Here is a 24,944-nt window from a genome sequence, read left to right on the forward strand (position 1 = left end):
ATTATATATACACTACTATTTCTCTTATATAAATTCCCCATTTACAATAGATACAATGGGGGTCATTCCGCGTTGATCGCTCGCTAGCAGTTTTTAGCAGCTGTGCAAACGCTAAGCCGCCTCCCACTGGGAGTGTATCTTAGCTTAGCAGAAGTGCGAACGAAAGGATCGCAGAGCGGCTACAAAAAAAAATATTGTGCAGTTTCTGAGTAGCTTCAGACCTAATCAGCGCTTGCGATCACTTCAGACCATTCAGTTTCGGATTTGACGTCACAAACACGCCCTGCGTTCGGCCAGCCACGCCTGCGTTTTTCCTGGCACGACTGCGTTTTTTCGACCACTCCCTGAAAACGGTCAGTTGACACCCAGAAACGCCCTCTTCCTGTCAATCACTCTGCGGCCAGCAGTGCGACTGAAAAGCTTCGCTAGACCTTGTGTGAAACTACATCGGCCGTTGTGAAAGTACATCGCGCGTGCGCATTGCGCCGCATGCGCAAAAGTGCATTTTTTTTGCATCATCACTGCGCAGCGGACATTTTCAGCTAGCGATCAACTCGGAATGACCCCTAATATTTGAATTTATTTTTCTGGATACAAAAACAATATTTAAATGTATCACAGAGGATGAAGGGGCTTATTCTGATTTGCCTGCAAAAGCGAATGCGGCAGCGTGTATTGGTGGTCATCCATCTACGAGGGAACGCCCATCATTTTTCCGGCACCTTTCTGATACAGTCTGAATGAATCGCAGTAGCGCCGTTGCGCATACAAAGTGCAACGCGTGCATCGTAGAGGTTTTTTTTAAGAAATGTGTTGCAAACAATCGCTCAGCTACGTGAACAATGACATTCCGCGCAGGTTTGCGTGCAGCCCAGGGCAAGGCTCATTGTTAAATTTTGCAACAATTGAGTCTCGCCGCCAAACAGGCTCAAAGTTCATCTGCGAGAGAATATCAGAAGTGCGGTCTCTGGACTGTGGCTGCATCTGAATGTCGGTAATGTGGGAATCCCACCTGAAGAAGATGCTTTCGTTAAGTCCGCAGTAGGAGGAGCCATGCAGGAACCGCTCTGGAGGCTAGCTGGTTGTCAGTCTTCCCAATCTGTCAGTCTGTCCTAATGGAATGGTGCAACGTTTCCAGCACAACGGAGCTGCAAGCGGGAGAGGGAAGACATTATGCAGACGATGATATTGTACATCACACACTACTACAAGGGTCTTTGTATGGCTTGACAGCTTGATTCTGGAGCCTGTAACATATTCTCGGCAGGCGGAAATCTTTACATGATCATGTTTGCAGAAATGTAACAGCTGTATTATGAATAACAACGGTTTACTGTCTCGCCTGTCTCATGTGCACCAAAGTCACTGGTTACAACTAGAGACGCAGGGAATGAGGCGCAATTCAATTTGCATATTTTTGTACGCAAGACAACAAATTCGTCAGGCAAACTTGATCCTAGACGTTCATCACGGCAGATGATTTAAGCCGATTTTAGAGTTAGGGTACGGCTGCAGTTAGGGTTAAATTTAGGGTTCGTTAAGATGTCTACAGAAAACTGCACGGTTGACAATGCAATTGACATTCTGGTAATATCGACATTTGACATTGCCGGTGTAACATGAGAATTATAATCCTAGTATGTAGTTTGGACATTACTTGGGAATAACTCATGTGAGGTCCATCATTTAGGGGGTCATTCCGAGTTGATCGCTAGCTGAAAATTTTTGCTGTGCAGCTATCATGTTAAAAAACGGCACTTCTGCGCATGCATATGTGGCGCAATGGCCGATGTAGTTTCACACAAGGTGTAGCGAAGCTTTTCAGTCGCACTGCTGGCCGCAAAGTGATTGACGTGAAGTGAGCGTTTCTGGGTGGCAACTGACCGTTTTCAGGGAGTGTTTGGAAAAACGCAGGTGTGCCAGGAAAAACGCAGGCGTGGCTGGCCGAACGCAGGGCGTGTGTGTGACGTCAAAACAGGAACTGAACAGTCTGAAGTGATCGCAAGCGCTGAGTAGGTCTGAAGCTACTCTAAAACTGCACAAAAATATTTTGTATCCGCTGTGCGATCCTTTCGTTCGCACTTCTGCTAAGCTAAAATACACTCCCCAGTGGACGGCGGCATAGCGTTTGCACGGCTGCTAAAAACAGCTAGCGAGCGATCAACTCGAAATGACCCCCTTAGTTTCCTCTGGAAATGTGGGCAGTCTTTTCTGTCCCTGTACTGGTCAGGACTCTGACTTCTGACCTTTCGGTGGGTCACTCTCATATTCCAAGGGATAATTCTGAAGCCGATGAGTGTGGGGTGGTCTTCAGTATGCCGACTGACGGGATCCCGGCGCACAGTATACCGGCGCCGGAATCCCGACAGCCGGCATACCGACACTTATTCTCCCTCGTGGGGGTCCACGACCCTCCTGGAGGGAGAATAAAATAGCGTGGCGAGCCCACAAGGGGCTCATTTGCGCTCGCCACACTGTCGGTAAGCCGGCGGTCGGGCTCCCGGCGCCGGTATGCTGGTTGCCGGGAGTCCGACCGCCGGCATACCATATTGAACCCATGAGTGTGAACAGAGACTTTTCTCAGCACCACAAAAAAATCTTTACATAGGTTAAAGTCATAGGGGCCCGTTCATTATCACTAAGGGGCCCGTTACGTGGATAATGCCAACAAGGCACTGAACTTGACGTGTAAATGTGGGCGTGATTCAGAGGAGAACGCAAAGTGAACGCAATGCCGATGTTTGCGCAGTTGGCCGATGTTTGTACTGCGCATGTGTCCAGGAAGATTACCGACGGTGGTCGCAGAGTGATTGAGAGTCAGTGAGTGCTTGTGGGAGGTAACAGGGGGCGGGATGTGGCGAGTCAGACGCAGGTGTGTCAGGGGCGTGTCTCAGCCTGCCACAGCATCTGCGCGCGCAGTTACAGTGGCTTCGGCGGCTTACTTCCGACGGACATTCTAAGCAACCATTGCCTAGACAATCTATGGTGCGAGTGTTGAGCATCCGATGGTGCGTCTTTGTACGCAAGAAGCGGATTTGAGACGCCGCTGTGTTTTTCTATTGAAAGACACTGCTTTGGGACAAACGTATAGCTCCACATGAAGCAACCACCTATTGGTAGACTACAATTCCCAGCATGCCTTGCCAGATAAAGCTCGCAGTTCTACAAGTCCCATGTGTCTAGCTCCTATTTATTAAAGCATCTCTCTCTGTTATGAGTCAATCAATACTGCAGCTTGTAGACTAAAGTGTAGCGAACGCCTGTCCATTCACTAGTAACCACCGATGTTTTGGACGTATGAGATGCGGCGGCGGTGGAGCAGGCTGGTGCAACGCTAGCGAAACAGCGGCGACGCGACTCTGTGATGTCACTAGCCGCCTGGGAGTTGTTGCAGGCCAAAACACTGCAATGTCAGATTGTCACGGGGCTTTGCACAGTAATTATAACGTAATTCAGCGTAATGGTTTTTTTTTTGCCAGATTTATGGCGTTCTAGGTGATCTGTACAGTCAGATAAGTGGAGACCTATTTAGTGAGGGGTTTAAGACAGATTTATTTTAGTCCCAGCTGTGCTGTCGCTGGAAGGCCGGCAGCCGGGATGCAGCCAGTGGAGTTTATAGAGATGTAAGTGGGAGCTGGGGGTGTATGTGTTTGCCTTAATACCAGCGCGCGTACTCTATGTGAACCGCGGTTATTTTATTTGAACAGCTTATCTCCCACTAATCTGTGGAGTATTTATCTATCCAGATGCCTTGTTCTCTTTGTGCAGCGCCGTCGTCGCCTTCCCTCTCCTGACAGCGCGCGTGGGCTCACCGTAAAGTCGCACACTCTCCCGCCTGTGGGCCTTGTGTAAATTACACTTTGTCACCTTTTACATTTTTATCCCGATTTTACTACATTCTGACATTTTGGGGCCCATTTCTCAGTTTTAGCTATTTAAAACTTCTTTGATTGATAAATGGTGCTGCAGCCAATCCGCTCCAGCCATGCATTGGAAAAATGACAGTTGGAAGCTGATTAGCTGGAGCACCATTCATCATACGCAATGAGGGTTAAATAGCTAAAACTCGTTGGTAAATGGGCCAGATTATTTCAAAATCCGCCCTTTCTGCGCTCAGAGGCGTTGCCAGAAATTTTCAAAATATGGTCACATTTAACCGGACCTCTTGGTTTCAAACCATCAATGTTTTGCTTCCGATGTTAGTGTTTTCACCATTCGATGGTAGCTTTCTGATGGTAGCCGCCATTGAATGGTGTGGATGCGATGGCAATGGATTTCTTTTGCGCATGCACAAGTCATATGAATGCTTTTTTCATTGAACACTTTTGATACGATGGTTAGTTACCATTGCATCAAAAGTTTTGATGGCGGAAGCCCAGCCCATCCCTACACCCTACCTGCGCATCATTGGTACATACATTGACACTTTAAAAAAAATATTCCTATATGTTCGGTGTTTACTGTAATGGATTTGTCACTGGCATTGGGCCCCTTGCAGTCTTAGGGCACATGTGCAACATCACAGTACCTGGATAGGCTGAGAGACATGCAGTATTGTGCTGGTCCAGGCCAAAGCTGTAACTAGACTTTTTGGTGCCCAGTGCCAGAGAAAGAGTTGCCCCCCACCCCACCAGCACCACCCCACCCCCCACTACCATTATTCCAATAGTGACATAAGGCACATGACAAGATTGAGCCCAGGGAAAACCCAAGCTATGATGCTCCTTCCCACGTTTTATATATATATATATATATATATATATACATACATACATACACATTTACGGCAAGAATATGAATTTGGACACAAATCCTCTTTATACCACATTCCTGCACTTAACTAGAGAGCTTGTTGATATTCAGTTACAATATCCTTTATTAAATAACACATTTCAATATACTGCCACACCCAGGATTCAAACCTATGACCTGTTGAATTCTAATCAAACACCCTACTCATTGACTTATTTGATCCTGCATAAAAACTATGAACACTATATGAAGCTACTGGTACTTTGTAAAAAAAAATAATCAGCATTGCAATTGAGCAGATCTATGTAGTGTGCAGCCACACATCCAATCCCTTCCAGCAACACACTACATAGATCTGCTCAGCTGCAATGCTGATCATTTCTTCACAAAGTACAAGGTAACCTTCATATAGTTAGAATTCTCTATCTTAGAATTATCTAGCTTTCTGTGTAAGGGCAGATAGCTCAATGAATAGATTGTCTGACTGCAATGCCACAGGCGATGGGTTTGAATCCCGGGTATGTCAGCATCTTGAAATGTAATAAAGGACAGTGTGACTGAGTAACAAAGAGATCTCAAGTTGAGGTCATGAATGTTGTATAGGTATGAGTGGCAGAAGGGGTCAGGAGTTGCTGGTCTTCAAAAAGGGGGGAAGCTGCAAGTGAAAGTAATTAAAACAGATAATTGACAAGTGCCACCAACAGCGCCCCCTACCCTGCAGCGCTATGTGCGGTGCACCCTCCGCACACACCTAGTTACGGCCCTGGTCCTGGCAGTGACAGTATCCTAGCCTCCGCCTTGTATGTACACACGGGGCGAGGTGAGTGAGCGACAGGGGCAGCCGCAGAGCTTTCTCTCCTCTGTCCTGCCCGCCTTTCATCTCTCCCAGTATCCGGTACAGAACCCACGCGGCGGATAAGTCCCCGCGCTTCCTGCTCCGTATCCGTGTTATAATTGGATTGTAGTCTGCCTGTTCCACATTTGACACAATTGCATATGTCACAGAAGTAAATTGCCGGCAGATATTTCTTTAACCCTCTGTGTGTAGTAATAATGAATGCTGGGCTCCCGCTGGCGTGGGGGGGAGGGGAGTCATTATGTTCTGCTTTCATCGTAGCGTGGCTTTAATGTTTCATCTGTTTACTCAGTGATTATGGGAGGTGAGGCGCGCTAATTGGAACTATTTTTCTCATTAGTGGTAGTGGTTCCGGTGTCTTTGCTTTACCCTGTGCAGTGGGGTGTCAGCCCCCCCCCCCCCCCTTGACTAATTATGCTGTATACCAATATAATCCCCTCTCCTGTGTTCCTTTATCCTTCTTTATTGCCAAATGGGTATATATACTGTGTGTGTGTCTGTGTGTATATCATTTATATATACTGTATATAGTTATTATATATGCATACATTTAGACCCTGTTACCACAAACACTTATTGGCAGTCATCATGGTAGCCTTAAAGCATCGGGCACCTCTAGGGGGGGTAGGCTGCGTCCGGTCATGGAGTCAGATACCTGCAGATCCACTACAGGGCCACTGTCTTGTCATCTTTCCATGAGTCCTGCCAGGACCGGAATGGTTGCAAGGACATCTACAGTATCAACCTAAGGGGCCCGTGTGCAGCATGTCCCCCTCCCTCCAGCAGCGCCCACCCCCTCCCCCCCCCCCCCACCCACCACCACCCTACAGGCTCAGGTCCAGATTTATCAAGCCTTGGAGAGGAATAAATTGCACGGAAGTACCAACCAATCAGCTCATAACTGTCATTTTTTAAACACAGCCTGTGACATGGCAGGTAGAAGCTGATTGGTTGGTACTTAATCACCGCGCAATGGCCCTCATTCCGAGATGTTCGCTCGTTAGTTTTTTTCACAACAGAGCGATTAGTCACAAACTGCGCATGCGCAACGTTCGCAGTGCGCCTGCGCCAAGTAAATTTGCAAAAAAGTTTGGTATTTTACTCACGGCTTAACGAAGAAATTTCATCGTTCTGGTGATCGTAGTGTGATTGACAGGAAGTGGGTGTTTCTGGGCGGAAACTGGCCGTTTTATGGGTGTGTGCAAAAAAACGCTGGCGTTTCTGAGAAAAACGCGGGAGTGTCTGGGCGAACGCTGGGTGTGTTTGTGACGTCAAACCAGGAACGAAACTGACTGAACTGATCGCAGTGGCAGAGTAAGTCTCGAGATACTCAGAAACTGCTAAGAAATTTCTATTCGCAATTCTGCGAATCTTTCGTTCGCAATTCTGCTAAGCTAAGATACACTCCCAGAGGGCGGCGGCTTAGCGTGTGCAATGCTGCTAAAAGCAGCTAGCGAGCGAACAACTCGGAATGAGGGCCAATGTGTCACTCTCCAAGTCTTGATAAATCTGGGCCTCAGTATCATATTAAGGGCAGAAGTAATAAGCCCTGGAGAGAGCGAAAGTAGAGAGAGATAAAGTACCAACCAATCCTCTCCTGTCATTTTTTTTAAACACAGCCTGTAACATGGCAGTTAGCAGATTGGCATGTACTTACTTTTCCTCTCTCCACTTTACCTCTCTCCAGTGTTTTGCAACCATTTTATGATATGCTGTTGGCGCTATAATTGCTGTGCAGTTTATTGCTTAATCATCTCCACTGATTTTGGTAATATTTTCGCGTGTGGTATTATATATGATGTTGTTGCCAGTGTTGTAACAATTAATACATTTTAGATATTAGTTATTAACACCTTATTAGTATTTACGCTCCTATTGGTAGTTGCATAATCTCCCTCTTTTGGGATATCCCATACCCTCCAAGATTTTACACATAAAAATCGGTACAAATGAGAAAAGGGGGCGTGACCACGGGTAAAGGGGGCGTGGTCACGCCCATTTTCCTATACTTTCAATGGAAGTTTGGAGAGCCAAAAATCGGTACAGACCATAAAAAAAAGGTACTGTACCTATTAAAAAGGTACAGTTGGAGGGTATGATATCCCAAACTCATTTACTAACATCTACAATGATCGTATTACTAGTAACAGGGTCATTTCAGGACCCCAATCGCTGCCATGTAGGCCCAGTTTCCTGAAGTCCCTGCAGATATGACAGTATGGGCAGACAGGGCAGTAATTACTGATCACTAGTCTGTCCAGGAACACTGTGGTGACTGGTATGAGACTGGCAGGTAGACTATCCAACGGTAGAGCCTGCGACATATGCGGCTCAGATACAACAAGTAGGAACAAGTGTAACATTGTGTAACCAGCAGCCCCTATTATATCTCCTATTTATTAGCCCAGAGCACAGGTTCTCAAACTCGGTCCTCAGGACCCCACACGGTGCATGTTTTGCAGGTCTCCTCACAGAATCACAAGTGTCATAATTAGCTCCACCTGCGGACCTTTTAAAATGTGTCAGTGAGTAATTAATACACCTGTGCACTTACTGGGTTACCTGCAAAACATGCACTGTGTGGGGTCCTGAGGACCGAGTTTGAGAACCACTGGCCCAGAGTGACTGTGTGTGTAACGCTGGGCGGAGTCTGGAGTCAGAGTCATACACTCACATCACCTGCAGGGAGCTGCACCATTTCCTGTGCCAGCAGCAGAGTGACTGTGTGTATAACGCTGGGCGGAGTCCGAGTCATACACTCACATCATCTGCAGGGAGCTGCACCATTTCCTGTGCCAGCAGCAGAGTGACTGTGTGTATAACGCTGGGCGGAGTCTGGAGTCAGAGTCATACACTCACATCATCTGCAGGGAGCTGCACCATTTCCTGTGCCAGCAGCAGAGTGACTGTGTGTATAACGCTGGGCGGAGTCAGAGTCATACACTCACATCATCTGCAGGGAGCTGCACCATTTCCTGTGCCAGCAGCAGAGTGACTGTGTGTATAACGCTGGGCGGAGTCAGAGTCATACACTCACATCATCTGCAGGGAGCTGCACCATTTCCTGTGCCAGCAGCAGAGTGACTGTGTGTATAACGCTGGGCGGAGTCTGGAGTCAGAGTCATACACTCACATCAGCTGCAGGGAACTGCACCATTTCCTGTGCCAGCAGCAGAGTGACTGTGTGTATAATGCTGGGCGGAGTCAGAGTCATACACTCACATCATCTGCAGGGAGCTACACCATTTCCTGTGCCAGCAGCAGAGTGACTGTGTGTATAACGCTGGGCGGAGTCTGGAGTCAGAGGCATACACTCACATCATCTGCAGGGAGCTACACCATTTCCTGTGCAGCAGCAGAGTGACTGTGTGTATAACGCTGGGCGGAGTCTGGAGTCAGAGGCATACACTCACATCATCTTCAGGGAGCTGCACCATTTCCTGTGCCAGCAGCAGAGTGACTGTGTGTATAACGCTGGGCGGAGTCAGAGTCATACACTCACATCATCTGCAGGGAGCTGCACCATTTCCTGTGCCAGCAGCAGAGTGACTGTGTGTATAACGCTGGGCGGAGTCTGGAGTCAGAGTCATACACTCACATCATCTGCAGGGAGCTGCACCATTTCCTGTGCCAGCAGCAGAGTGACTGTGTGTATAACGCTGGGCGGAGTCAGAGTCATACACTCACATCATCTGCAGGGAGCTGCACCATTTCCTGTGCCAGCAGCAGAGTGACTGTGTGTATAACGCTGGGCGGAGTCAGAGTCATACACTCACATCATCTGCAGGGAGCTGCACCATTTCCTGTGCCAGCAGCAGAGTGACTGTGTGTATAACGCTGGGCGGAGTCTGGAGTCAGAGTCATACACTCACATCAGCTGCAGGGAACTGCACCATTTCCTGTGCCAGCAGCAGAGTGACTGTGTGTATAATGCTGGGCGGAGTCAGAGTCATACACTCACATCATCTGCAGGGAGCTACACCATTTCCTGTGCCAGCAGCAGAGTGACTGTGTGTATAACGCTGGGCGGAGTCTGGAGTCAGAGGCATACACTCACATCATCTGCAGGGAGCTACACCATTTCCTGTGCAGCAGCAGAGTGACTGTGTGTATAACGCTGGGCGGAGTCTGGAGTCAGAGGCATACACTCACATCATCTTCAGGGAGCTGCACCATTTCCTGTGCCAGCAGCAGAGTGACTGTGTGCAGTGGCGGATCCAGGGGGGTGGGGGGTGGGGGGGGGGCACTCGGGCCCGTGCCCCCCCTGTCATTTGTGGCAACCGTCTCCCCCAGCGCCGGCGCCGCACAGAGAGATGACGGGCGCCCGCTGAGATTGTGTTACCAGCGGGCGCCCGTCTCCCTGCACAGCGCCCCCGCTTGTGTCACTGAGACACACTGTCGCTCAGTCCGGCAGCAGCGTGTCTCAACTGTCAGGAGAGGAGAACACCCGCCAGCGCGGCTGTGTCTGGCGCGGCGGCGTATAGCGGACTTCATTCAAACCAGCCGCCGGTTCGTGAGCCAATCAGAGCTCGCAGACCGGCAGCCAATCAGTAGCCGCCGGTCCGCGAGCTCTGATTGGCTCACGAACCGGCGGCTGGTTTGAACGAAGTCCGCTATACGCCGCCATGCCAGACACAGCCACGCTTGCAGGTGCTCTCCTCTCCTGACTCACCTGTCCCTCACAGCCGGAGCTCGGAGGAGGAGCAGCAGCGGTAAGCAGCTGCAGCACTGGCTGCTGTGGGGGCAATTGTATACCTGACACTGTGGGGGCAATTGTGGATCTGGCACTGTGGGGGCAATTGTGGATCTGGCACTGTGTGGGCATTTGTATACCTGGCACTGTGGGGGCATTTGTGGATCTGGCACTGTGGGGGCATTTGTATACCTGGCACTGTGGGGGCATTTGTGGATCTGGCACTGTGGGGGCAATTGTGGATCTGACACTGTGGGGGCAATTGTGGATCTGGCACTGTGGGGGCATTTGTATACCTGGCACTGTGGGGGCATTTGTGGATCTGGCACTGTGGGGGCAATTGTGGATCTGACACTGTGGGGGCAATTGTGGATCTGGCACTGTGGGGGCATTTGTGGATCTGGCACTGTGGGGGCATTTGTATACCTGGCACTGTGGGGGCATTTGTATACCTGGCACTGTGGGGGCATTTGTGGATCTGTCACTGTGGGGGCATTTGTGGATCTGTCACTGTGGGGGCATTTGTGGATCTGGCACTGTGGGGGCATTTGTGGATCTGGCACTGTGGGGGCATTTGTGGATCTGGCACTGTGGGGGCATTTGTATACCTGGCACTGTGGGGTCAATTGTGGATCTGGCACTGCACTATTGGGGGCATATGTCTGTGTATCACGTCCCATTTTAATTGGCCACACCCATTTTTTTGGCGCGCGCGCGCCGTGGGGCACTTTACCTCTATGGGGCACTCTCTGTCTGATTGGTCGCCGCTTAGCCCCGCCAGGAGTGCACACAGACGCTCTCATTCCAGTGAATGGGGCGCGTGCGTGTCACGGACACGTGCGCGCCCCAGACGCGGTGCTAGGCCCAGGCACAGACGGAACTTCATCTGTAATGGTGGCTAAACTACAAGCAGACAAACTACTGGGGGCATTACCACTGGGAGGCAAAACTAAAGGGGGGGGGGTAAGCTACTGGGGTCATAACTGCAGGGGCATTACCACTGGGGGCATAACTACTAGGGCGCTAAATGACTGGGGGCATTACTACAGGCAACATTACTACTGGGGGCAATATGGGCATTGCATAAGGGGCACCACTATTATGGGGTCTATATAAGGGGCACTACCAGTACAGTGGACATTGCATAATGAGCGCTACAACTGTGGGCATTGTATAAGAAGCTCCACCTCACATGCACCGAAGCCACACGCAAATGTACTTGCCCCTTCCATGGTGCCCCCCCCTATCATTTTCTTCTGGATCCGCCCCTGACTGTGTGTATAACACTGGGTGGAGTCAGAGTCAGAGTCATACACTCACATCATCTGCAGGAAGCTGCACCATTTCCTGTGCCAGCAGCAGAGTGACTGTGTGTGTAACCCTGGGCGGAGTCAGAGTCATACACTCACATCATCTGCAGGAAGCTGCACCATTTCCTGTGCCAGCAGCAGAGTGACTGTGTGTATAATGCTGGGCGGAGTCTGGAGTCAGAGTCATACACTCACATCATCTGCAGGGAGCTGCACCATTTCCTGTGCCAGCAGCAGAGTGACTGTGTGTAGAATGCTGGGCGGAATCAGAGTCATACACTCACATCATCTGCAGGGAGCTGCACCATTTCCTGTGCCAGCAGCAGAGTGACTGTGTGTATAACGCTGGGCGGAGTCTGGAGTCAGAGTCATACACTCACATCATCTGCAGGGAGCTGCACCATTTCCTGTGCCAGCAGCAGAGTGACTGTGTGTATAACACTGGGCGGAGTCTGAGTCATACACTCACATCATCTGCAGGGAGCTGCACCATTTCCTGTGCAGCAGCAGAGTGACTGTGTGTATAACGCTGGGCGGAGTCTGGAGTCAGAGTCATACACTCACATCATCTGCAGGGAGCTGCACCATTTCCTGTGCCAGCAGCAGAGTGACTGTGTGTATAACACTGGGCGGAGTCTGAGTCATACACTCATATCATCTGCAGGGAGCTGCACCATTTCCTGTGCAGCAGCAGAGTGACTGTGTGTATAACGCTGGGCGGAGTCTGGAGTCAGAGTCATACACTCACATCACCTGCAGGGAGCTGCACCATTTCCTGTGCCAGCAGCAGAGTGACTGTGTGTATAACGCTGGGCGGAGTCAGAGTCATACACTCACATCATCTGCAGGGAGCTGCACCATTACCTGTGCCAGCAGCAGAGTGACTGTGTGTATAACGTTGGGCGGAGTCTGGAGTCAGAGTCATACACTCACATCACCTGCAGGGAGCTGCACCATTACCTGTGCCAGCAGCAGAGTGACTGTGTGTATAACGCTGGGCGGAGTCTGGAGTCAGAGTCATACACTCACATCATCTGCAGGGAGCTGCACCATTTCCTGTGCCAGCAGCAGAGTGACTGTGTGTATAACGCTGGGCGGAGTCAGAGTCATACACTCACATCATCTGCAGGGAGCTGCACCATTTCCTGTGCCAGCAGCAGAGTGACTGTGTGTATAACGCTGGGCGGAGTCTGGAGTCAGAGTCATACACTCACATCACCTGCAGGGAGCTGCACCATTACCTGTGCCAGCAGCAGAGTGACTGTGTGTATAACGCTGGGCGGAGTCTGGAGTCAGAGTCATACACTCACATCATCTGCAGGGAGCTGCACCATTACCTGTGCCAGCAGCAGAGTGACTGTATGTATAACGCTGGGCGGAGTCTGGAGACATACACTCACATCATCTGCAGGGAGCTGCACCATTTCCTGTGCCAGCAGCAGAGTGACTGTGTGTATAACGCTGGGCAGAGTCTGGAGTCAGAGTCATACACTCACATCATCTGCAGGGAGCTGCACCATTTCCTGTGCCAGCAGCAGAGTGACTGTGTGTATAACGCTGGGCAGAGTCTGGAGTCAGAGTCATATACTCACATCATCTGCAGGGAGTGCACCATTTCCTGTGCCAGCAGCAGAGTGACTGTGTGTATAACGCTGGGCGGAGTCTGGAGTCAGTTATACACTCACATCATCTGCAGGGAGCTGCACCATTTCCTGTGCCAGCAGCAGAGTGACTGTGTGTATAACGCTGGGCGGAGTCTGGAGTCAGTTATACACTCACATCATCTGCAGGGAGCTGCACCATTTCCTGTGCCAGCAGCAGAGTGACTGCGTGTATAACGCTGGGCGGAGTCTGGAGTCAGAGTCAAACACTCACATCATCTGCAGGGAGCTGCACCAGTTCCGTTGCCAGCAGCAGAGTGACTGTGTGTTTAACGCTGGGCGGAGTCTGGAGACATACACTCACATCATCTGCAGGGAGCTGCACCATTTCCTGTGGTGCAGCAGCAGACTGACTGTGTGTATAACGCTGGGCGGAGTCTGAGTCATACACTCACATCATCTGCAGGGAGCTGCGACATTTCCTGTGCCAGCAGCAGAGTGACTGTGTGTGTAACGCTGGGCGGAGTCTGGAGTCAGAGTCATACACTCACATCATCTGCAGGGAGCTGCACCATTTCCTGTGCCAGCAGCAGAGTGACTGTGTGTATAACGCTGGGCGGAGTCAGAGTCATACACCCTGGCTTGACCCCTACCGCAGCAGCAAAGAGTGGTGCCATGCTGGGCGGCAGAAAATTCTGAGGCAGGTTGCCAGCCACCGGACCTCTCCCGGATACATAACTTGCCCGCCTGTTGACCCCCACACCCCAGGGGTAACTCCTGCCGCTGCAACACAGGCTGGTGCCATGCTGTGTGCCAAGCGGGAAAGGACATGTTCTGCCTCTAACACATATTTCTCAACAATCACCTTTTCGGCTGCGCCGGAGCTTCCTCTGTCTTCAGCCTTGGTCCGCCCGTTGCTCCGCTCCAGGGTAAGTGCAATGCCTGGCGGAACACAGCCAGACCACCAGCCGGGCGCCACGATAAGACCACCTGCCGCAGACAGACACAGTGAAGGCATGAGGCCCGTCAGGCGGAACATACCATATACACCCAACCGGGGACAGTATGCAACACTGACCGCGACCCATTGCTACTGACCCGCAGCTCCCGCCCACGCCAGCTGATCTCACAACACCAGCGAGGGGTTTACCTGCACAAAATACACGCTCATTATTATGTCACAGATATGTCACACATGACAGCAAAGGGAATCACACTGGTACGTCACACGTATACACCACGTCTATAGCTACTGAGTACTCCCACCACTCCACTCTGTCACCCTCATCCTGCTCACTAACCACCTGTCTGTGTACTGGTGACATCATACCCTGCACACATCACCCCCAATACCATCCCCCATCCACCCAACCACTCCATGTGGCCCTCCCCCACCCATGGCACCTCCGGTCACCCTCCCCCATCCCCCTGTCCACCACATCTGCAAATCCCCCAAGCACAACACCTCCCACTCCCTCCCCCATCCCCCACCCCTCAGGCCGCAGCGTATACATACTCCCTCCCGCAATATATATACATATATACTCCCCCAACCACAGCACCTACTAGGTGATTCATCATGCCCTGCCTGCGCTGTTCCCACCATCGCAAGATCCTACGCCCCCAAGGGTGTGCAAGGGTTAAAGGGTCGTAGCCCCTTGCGACGGTGTGAAGAGCGCCCATATGGCGCAATGATTACCTAGTATATATATATATATATATATAATGGTAATATAACTCTTAATTTTGCGCTGAACTAAAAGCTGCACTGGGGATGGAACCCCTGTTAGAGGATCCCTGGAGTAATCATACAGTTACAAAAATATCTCTTGTGCGCTAATATATACAGAACTGTAGATTCAGTTTAGTAGTGCATCCATCGACCAAATCGATGTTCAGACCATCAGGGGTTAATTGTTCAATGGGTCAGGTACAGTGTCCCCTACGAGAAACCCTCTCACCAAAAAATCACCCAGATAAAAGAAAGAATTAAGTATACATATTCGTGAAAACAAATATTTCTTTACTTATTAAAATGTTAAAAAGACATAAATTATTTAATACAGCACCAAATATCCATATACATGTCAGAGTACAGTAGTTGGAATGGATCCCACCCTCACCTCAACAAAGGTGCGAGCTCGAGGTGGTAATCAAAAGCACAAGTACATGATGAATGTGGATTGGTGAACCCTACGCGTTTCGTCTTAACGACTTCATCAGGGGTAAACAAACAATTTGGCTTCAAAGTGTATGTAAACACGTTGATTCCTTGGAATGATCGACAAATCCAGACCTAAATCATATGGAATGATGCCGCTGATTCTTTAAATATCAAGGCAAGGTTGTAAAAATGGCATCTTTCTCTTTGTTGACCACACCCATTCATTTGTATGGTACAATGAAATCGCAATAACCAGAGATCACTCTCCCAATAGCTGCATGTGTATGGGTCAACAGTCAGAACAGACTGTAGGGGACACTGTACCGTACCCATTGAACAATTAACCCCTGATGGTCTGAACACCGATTTGGTTGATGGATGCACTACTAAACTGAATCTACAGATATTTTTGTAACTATATATTAAAAAATATGTGGATAAGATTTTGTGGGCTGCCTTATTACACTAGGTTATCTGCTAGTCAGAACCAAAGCAAACAATAGACACAACAATAGTTAAATTGGCGCCCTAGGGGAGGTATACTCCTGACCCCCCTTTTGTTAATATCCCTTTCAATATATCTTACAGAGAGCATAAAATACACAGTGAGTTCCAATATACAGATTTTTTATTAAAACATTGCTAAAATATCAATAATATCCTTATATTCTTAGATGCATTAACAGATGACAGCCTCCTCACATAACATGGAGGTTTGATTTCTCATAGATGAACAGATTGCTTCTTTCATGAGATCCTCCTTCCAATGATACAGGTTGGAGGTTACATCAAAACATAATAAAATACCCAACGCGTTTCATCAGATAGACTTCATCAGGGGTGTATCTTCAACAAAAATATGTGTTCCTAAGGCAATGTTTCTAGACACTATTTTCCATCAAACAGGCCTCACGCAGCTGAAAAGGTGAGTATTGTTGCCTGATTGTGTCTACAAAAGGCATATGATACTTAGGACACCACAATCGTGAGAATGTTTCACAAGAAAAACTCTGATTCATTCAACCATCTAGTGAAATGTCCAGGTATCAATGGTGTTAGGTAAAGCTCAAAGCAAAAGTCAGTGATTTGGGGCAATTGTCTAGTACAGTCAGCCATATCGCAGTAGGTGTGGCCAACATTAGACTGTTGTGGGAGGGGCCAGGTAAAGTCAAGCGCACCTCTCTTCGCTCTCTCGCCAGGCAACAAAGCCTTTCTGTTTTTGTATGGAATTTTAAAATCTCCTTTTGATGCCGACGACCTTGTTTCCGACAGACACGGTTTAATCAGAGCATTAGCCAACATGTAAAGTATTGTCAAGATACCTGACAGTAGAAAAATAATGAGAGAGAGCCTGCAGGCTCGCTGTAAGGCATTAGTGGTCCCACAGCAAAGATCAATGGACCCCAGATTCGCTTTTAGAAAACATGAGGGGAAGAAAAGAGTGTTTACACTATCCAAGGCTAACATCAGTATTTGTAAGGAATATTTTATTTTGGCTGCTGGTTACGCTCGGGCTAGTTGTAGGATTGAGAATTGTTGGAGATATGGGACTTCAGTTGTACGAGTATTTAGATTAATAGGATAGGCTTGAATTTATTTTTACTTTATTATTTATTTTTACTTTATTGTTTTTTTTTTTCACCCTTACAGTCCAATTATAGGAGGAATAAGGGGTCTTGTTTCTTTCTTGGTCAGAGGGCCGACTGGCGCTGCCCCGGTTAGGCAGTGGCCTGTGCACCTGCCTGTTTTGCCCATTTATGGAAACTGACCAGAGACCCATATACCCTAACGTGTATTGCTAATATTAGCAAGGGATGCTGAGAAGAGACTTCCACCGGGCCTATTGCAATTCATTCGCAGCCTACATACACAAACGAGGAACATCGAGGTTAAGGGTAGACTTATGGCTACGCAGACTGGCGGTAGTGTTGATGGCGCTATGTTTCTCTGTATCCATGATCGCAGCTGAACGCAGATACATTGCCATGACACTCCTGCATTATTGACGCCACTCCCCCCCCCCCCGTTAACTCTCTAAACGGTCACTTCCTGTCAATCACTCTGCGAGCGCGATTGCAAAGGCACCTCGCCACGATCGCAGCGCATGCGCAGTCTGCTGACAGTCGCTCTGTTCCCTGAACATCGCCCCTTGCGTACAGATGTGAATTCGGCCCTTTATTCCTCATGGGAATTAAAAGAAAAATAAATAAACTTCCAGCCACCATACGGGACAATGGGGGTCATTCCGAGTTGATCGCTCGCTAGCAGTTTTTAGCAGCCGTGCAAACGCATAGTCGCCGCCCACGGGGGAGTGTATTTTAGCATAGCAGGAGTGTGAACGCCTGTGCAGCAGAGCGCCTGCAAACACTTTTTGTGCAGAACAAGACCAGCCCTGTAGTTACTTATTCTGTGTGATGATTGCTGCGACGAGTGACACAGTTATGATGTCAGAGGGTGGTATTCATGTGACCGCCGGTCAGCTGACCGACAGTCACATGACCTCCTCCACCAGCCCGACGGGTCACTGTCCCGATGGTCGGCATGCCGACCAACAGGGACTATTTCCACTCGTGGGTGTCCACGACACCCATAGAGTGGGAATAGAACCCGTGGCGACCGCAGGTTGCTACCGAGCCCGCAGCGTGGTGAGCGCAGTGAGCCCGCAAGGGGCTTGCTGCACTCGCCCCTCCCCGCCGGGATCCCGGCGTCGGTATGCTGCCGGGATCCCGGCATCGGTAAGCTGACCGGCGGTCAGCCGTACTACACCCATGTCAGATACCCGCCCAGCAAACGCCCGGCCACGCCTGCATTTTTCCAAACAGTCCCAGAAAACGGTCAGTTGACACCGATAGACGCACTCTTTCTGTCAATCTCCTTGCGTTCGGCTGTGCGATAGGAATCGTCGCTAGAACCAGTGCAAAACCACAATGGACTTCATACCCGTACGACGCATGTTTTTTTTCAACGGCTGCTAGCGATCAATTCGGAATGACCCCCAATGTCACTGCGTTTTGCTGTTCTTTAAATGATTTCAAATCTATCTAGATGAAATGGCGCATTTGGGTTTTATCTGCTGGCAGAAAGAATTGTGTAAAATGTAACAATATTTATTACAAATTACATTTTGAATGTAACATTTACACAGTTCACGGCAGAATTCTGGTAAACAGTGGTCTTGGTGTGATACAGAATATCTACAGTTCTTAGACAGGCGTTAGGACGACAGGGTCGTCAAAGGTTGACATGGAAATGGTGGACACAAAACAGGTTGATGCAAGTTTTTTTTATGTTTTCTTTGTGTCATTTTGTATGTTTCATCACCTGTGACTCCAATTAATGGTAACGTAGACCCTGATAGACTCGCTTCGCCTCCTAGGCTACGGGAAAGGTTACTATTCCCACTCGTAGTGCACGTGGATTGTAAACCAAGCAAAATTTGAATAAAATGTGAAAATCCCCAAAAAACTTGTGTCGGCCATATATGCGTCAACCATTGCCACATCAACTTTCTACCAGTCATTCTTTTGACCTTAAAACAAACATTCTTTTGACCTTGTCGACCATATGGTGTAGACCTATTGACTATCTAGACCAGAGGTTCTCAAACTCGGTCCTCTGGGGCACACACAGTGCATGTTTTGCAGGTCTCCTCACAGAATCGCAAGTGAAATAATTAGCACCACCTGTGGACCTTTTAAAATGTGTCAGTGAGTAATTAATACACCTGTGCACCTGCTGGGTTACCTGCAAAACATGCACTGTGTGTGCCCCTGAGGACCGAGTTTGAGAACCTCTGATCTAGACAGTGTCTGCCCATAGTCCAGGTGCCCATTGGTCCTATAGCAGAATGAATACTCCAATACTCCATTCAGTCCAGGAGAAGAACAATGCTATAGTTGAATATTATATATTAAGGTTGGTCAATCAGCCATGTAAGTGACCAGACACAAGGGGGTACATTTACTAATGCTTCTACAACTGAAAAGTGGTGATGTTGTCCAAAGCAACCAATCCAATTCTGGCTTTCATTTTCTAGGATGCAGTAGAGAAATGATAGACATAATCTGATTGGTTGCTAGAGGCAACATCACCGCTTTTCAATTTTAGAAGCTTTAGTAAGTATACCCCAACGTATAATTGCTGCAGTACACGGCAGTACAATACAGAGATGCAATCAGCCATACACTACACCGTGATATTACATACAGTATGGGCCATAACAATTCAGATTTATTGCAGTATTTGCAACCTTACAGCAATGGAGAGTGGGGCACAGGCTGGAGCTATAGACTGTATGGCCCCAGGTAGATGTGTCTGGCACCGCAGGAGTAAAGGAGACGGGGTCATGTGACCTACAGTATACAGGAGCCGCTAACCCCACGCTGTCAGCACCGCTCAATATTCTCTTTTTTTTTTACTTTCTTATTTTTCTTTTTTTCTTTTCAACAGATGAATTTTACAGCTGTGTCCAAAACAGTCCTAGTAATACAGTGCAGGCACCAATTAGGCAATGCACGCTGATAATGCTGTTATTACTGATGCTCTGATATGTGTTTCATATATGACCCCAAAGTGGAAGCTACGGCAGTAATTCCTGGTGGGGCTGATGTACTGTATAAAGATGGGGGGGATTACAGCCTGGCACAGTCCCACAAAGCACAGCTGTGACGTTAAAGTGTCCCGAGGGTTTCATAATCACAGTCTTTTTTATTTTGTTTATTATTTTACTTGCAAAAAACAAAAATGTGACCTAATTTTTTTAATTGAGTGTCAGTAAATGTGCTGCTAGCCCCCTGTAGCCATCCCGTCTTCCCATCCCCCACTTTCCCATATCAAACTTCTGTGTGAGCATCTCTCTCGCTCTCTCTCCCTCTCCCTCTCTCTTCCTCTCTGCTCCGACTGTCAATTGCAGCTCCCCCCTTCCCTCCATCTCTGCTCCAAGCCGCCCTCCCTGCACATGCTGCCGCGTCCAGACAAGACCATTCAGCCCGACCTGATCGATTTGCATGCGTCCATTTCCCCACCCCCCCACCCCACCATCAGATCTGGAGACCCTTTTGCGGCTAGCATCTTTCCCCATCACATCCCATTCATTCCCCCAGCCCCTTTCACTTCACTGTAATCCCCAGCCCCCCCACCACCACCGTCTTCCCCTCCTCTATCCAGTATCCCCACCGTGTGTGTGTGTTTTATAGACTTCAACGTGAGCCAACCCCCCAATAGCATCTGTAACAGTCTGGTATGTCCCGGCTTTGGTGTGTTTACACTAATATCTGTGTGTGTGTGTGTTTTTCTTCCTCTTCTTTTGCATCCTCTGTAGATCTAAATATAGCTAGAACAGATTATGTTGATATGGTTGCTCACAGCTGATTCCTCCCCCCAATCCCTTTATTTATCATTCCTGGTGGTACATCTCTTCCCGTTTTTTTTCCTCTCTCTCTCTCTTCTCTCTCCCCCTTATAGATCCTCTAATCTCGGTGCCTGGTCTTTCAAAGGCTGTCGTACAGTCCCCGTGGATTCATTCCGTACTAAATGCTCCTGTGATCGCTTATCCAGCTTCGCCATTTTATCCCAGCTCAGTACAGACATGGTAAGTGCCTCTAAACCCGTCTCTGTAGCCTTCATTTCCAGCCAGATCCATCCCTCTCCCCTTGTGTAACCTTGCAGCGGGGTCAGAGCCTGTATAATTGGTGCGATGCTGCAGCCCCCCGCACTGCGAGAGGCTGCCGCAGCCAGGAAAGAGTTAACAGCCCCTGTCCTCAGAATGCCGGTGATTACACTCTACCCATGTTGGCGATTATATTGTGCCCATTGCACTCCCGTCCATCCTGCCCTTGTCTCCCTGGGCCACAGAGGTGGTGCAGCCATCAGGGTATGGGGGGGGGGGGGACGAGGATGAAGGCAGCTGCTGATTTCATGCAGGGGTAGCAATTTGCGCACCGGCCGGAGGAGGTGAAAGGTTGTGAGTGTTTATCTGGGTGTCTTGTGTCCTCAGCAGAACCAAAACGAGCAAAAAAAAAAAAAAAAAAAAATGTGTGCTGCAAATAAAAAAAACTTAAATATAGAAAGAAATGACTGAACAACTAGCGTGACACCCCCCTCCCCCGCTCTCCCCCCCTCCTTCCGTCTCCAAAGAGTCTCTTAGTTTGGAAACAACATTGATTTGTTCCTGCCACAGCATGGGCCTGTATAATATGTTATTGTGTTTGGTTTTTTTGCCGTCGCCTGTGTTTGTCTGCAAATACATATTTCCAGAAAATGTTCCAGTTTCCACGTTTCATTGTGCCGCACTGGCTGTAATTGGTTATTATGTGTAGTAGTTGCTACATAATGGCAGCTCTCAAACCTAAAATACCTGGTTAAAATGCCTAAATTGGACAATGGTACCACAGATGCCATGCAAACCCCAACCCCCCCCCCCTCCCATCCCCTATTTTGCCAAGGGGTAAGAGGGCCCTGGTGGGAATCCGGGCAGGCGGTGGCACGGATGACGGATGCTGGCTACGGTCCACCCCAGGGTGAGAGAAGTGATGTTATAATTATGAATGAAGGCTCTGCTCTGGTTATTCAGCTGGTTCGTAGTGCTGATACAGTATCACCGGGCCGGTGAGGCCTCTTGCGTAGGGTGAACGCTGGCCGTGTGTAACCCTCTGCAGCTGCCAGCCAAGATACCCAGCTGAAATAAATATTTTGGGGGTTTTCCTATGCTGATTATGAAGTGTCGGCCAGGGGCATGCAAAGGAATGGGAGTGGAGGGAGCATTGGGCCCCGGCGCTTGCAGCACCGCCATGGAACACACCCCTGACGGGGAGGGATACAGTGTGTGTGTCTAGTGATTGACACTGTCTCAGTATATACACCTCGAACGCACAAATTGCACAAAGTCTTATAAAATGAAGGTTGGCTATTATTAGACTCACTAATACCGTTGGTCGCGCCCCCCCCCCACGTCGCCATGGAAACAACATCTGCAGTTAAAGATACAGTACACTTATGTACTGCGATGGGCCTTAGAATGCCAGTGAGTGTTCCATAGGCACCTGCAGCGTTTGTTTTCATTGGTTTGGTTCCAAAAACACATCCGGGGATTTTTTTTTTTAACATAAATGGAGATTATTGACTGAAGATCGACTTTGTGGCCTTTGTAGAGTTATTTGTGCACGAAGTCTGCGTATCAGCTGATGCAGACACACACGACACTCCGAGGGGGCGGTACAATTCTCAGTGGACATCGTCGCAGCGACCGTATAATACCTTGCGCAAACTTCCCTTGTGGTCACCCAACTGCTCTGCGCACATCTCCAAGAATGACTTTGCCCCCTTAGCCTACCTTCTTCAGCAAATCCTGTGCACGTAAATTAAAGGGTTAAATTGTTTATTTGACATACAGTATATGAAATGTAAAATAATATATGTTTCTATTTAATGTGCCGCATATGCATATTTCTCAGTGGCGGCAGGCATTACCCTTAATGTTAGTGGCGCTTTCAATTTTGACTTGCACCAAGAAGTTTCGTAAATATCGCCCTTCGTCTTGACACTACTGCATGAGAGTTAAAAACATTCCACATAGGGGTTGATTCAGTTCTGCGCGATACCGCCTATGCAGTGCGCGTCCATACAGTGCATTTAATAGCCCCTAAATCGCACATTTTATGATGCACCCTGTCTTTGAAAATGCATGATTCCGATTCAGTGACTCCGGGACAGTGAAGGCCGCCATTGACGCAATTCCAACCCTGTTTTCCATCCAGCTGTCGTGGAACTACCCATCCCAGCAAAACTGTGGCAGATCATGCTAAGATTTGTATTGCCCCAACAGCTGGAGGGCCAGATGTTGAATACCGCTGCCACAGAGTATATATATCCCCATACTATATATACTGTATGTCCTGGCAGGGTCAGGGTCACGTATAGTAATGCTGCTCTGCCCTGGTTACCTATGATTATGACTAGTGCGGCCACAGGAGAGGTGCTCGGGGACTAAGAGAGGGGTGATTGCCGGGATGCGTCTGGTAGGAAGTTCTATGACCAACGCAGGCCCTTTTTACTAATGTCTCACAAGGAACTGTGTCTGAGGTGAAATCAGCATGGAGCTCAGAGGGGAGTACATCACCAGCAGAGGCCACCAGTGGGTGGATGCCCATAATCCATTCCAGGGTCGCGATATCTAAGTGTGAGATCATTGGCTACTCAGTCACCAGACCTGGTCCCAGACGAGCATTTATTGGATATCATGGAGGCCACAGCTGAGTTACTTTCTTCTGGATTGCTCTGGTAGAGTCCCAAACATTGGTATACTCGGCACCAAGATGTCTTACTGGATGCATGTCATGGACAAATGCCCCATTAAGGGACTTTGGGGGAGATGTACCAAATATTGCAGACAGATAAAGTGGAGATAGACATAGGGGCCCATTTATCAATGAGTGATAGAACTCGTTGTGAATGATAAATGTCAGGCTTGAGCACTATCTATCATATGCAGTGAGTTTTATCACTGGGCCCCAAAGTACCAAGCAATCAGCTCATAACTGTCATTTTCATACACAACCTGTAATATGACAGTTAGGAACTGATTGGTTGTTACTTTATACCTTCTATAGTCGCGTTTTACATGCCAGCATGAAGTTAGGTGTCTTCTGGGCACCAATGAATTTTCATGAGTATAAACAGACCATGTACTGGCAGGAGCTGTGGTCCTGAGAGACTTCCTGTGACATCACCATCCTGCCAGCACTCAGTACATTGGCTATGAATGATCACATGATATAGGTGCCCATCTCAACAGCTACAGTATTTTAAATAGTGTCTAATAACACAGAAGGGAGTTGCACAATATCATAGCTGATGTTTCCCATTATTGCTGCATGTGTATAGTTGCATTTTGTGATGTTACTGGTTCCTAATGAAATATTTGGCTGCTTTCTCAGTGATGTCACTGGTTCCTATTGAAATGATTGGCTGCTTTCTCAGTGATGTCACTGGTTCCTATTGAAATGATTGGCTGCTTTCTCAGTGATGTCACTGGTTCCTAATGAAATATTTGGCTGCTTTCTCAATGATGTCACTGGTTCCTAATGAAATAATTGGCTGCTTTCTCAGTGATGTCACTGGTTCCTAATGAAATTAATTGGCTGCTTTCTCAGTGATGTCACTGGTTCCTAATGAAATAATTGGCTGCTTTCTCAGTGATGTCACTGGTTCCTATGATTGTCTGCTTTCTCAGTGATGTCACTGGTTCCTAATGACATGATTGGCTGCTTTCTCAGCGGTGTCACTGGTTCCTATTTAAATTATTGTCTGATTTCTCAGTGATGTCACTGGTTCCTAATGAAATGATTGGCTGCTTTCTCAGTGATGTCACTGGTTCCTAATGAAATGATTGGCTGCTTTCTCAGTGATGTCACTGATTTATAATGAAATGATTGGCTGCTTTCTCAGTGATGTCACTGGTTCCTAATGAAATGATTGGCTGCTTTCTCAGTGATGTCACTGGTTCCTAATTAAATAATTGGCTGCTTTCTCAGTGATGTCACTGTTTTCTAGTGCAGTAACAATCTTAATT

General features: G+C 48.4%; 1 protein-coding gene across 5 annotated transcripts in view; it reads left to right on the forward strand.

Annotated features, from left to right (window-relative positions):
- Window positions 1–24,944, forward strand: part of ADGRB1 (adhesion G protein-coupled receptor B1) — a 680,829-nt gene that overhangs the window by 528,675 nt on the left and 127,210 nt on the right. For all 5 annotated transcript variants that reach the window (XM_063921150.1, XM_063921151.1, XM_063921152.1 and 2 more), the window contains one exon: window positions 20,840–20,966. In XM_063921150.1, coding sequence (XP_063777220.1) covers window positions 20,840–20,966 — 127 coding nt within the window. The remainder of the gene's footprint in view (window positions 1–20,839; window positions 20,967–24,944) is intronic.

This window comes from Pseudophryne corroboree, chromosome 5, assembly GCF_028390025.1.
Source record: "Pseudophryne corroboree isolate aPseCor3 chromosome 5, aPseCor3.hap2, whole genome shotgun sequence".
Taxonomy (NCBI): Eukaryota; Metazoa; Chordata; class Amphibia; order Anura; family Myobatrachidae; genus Pseudophryne; species Pseudophryne corroboree.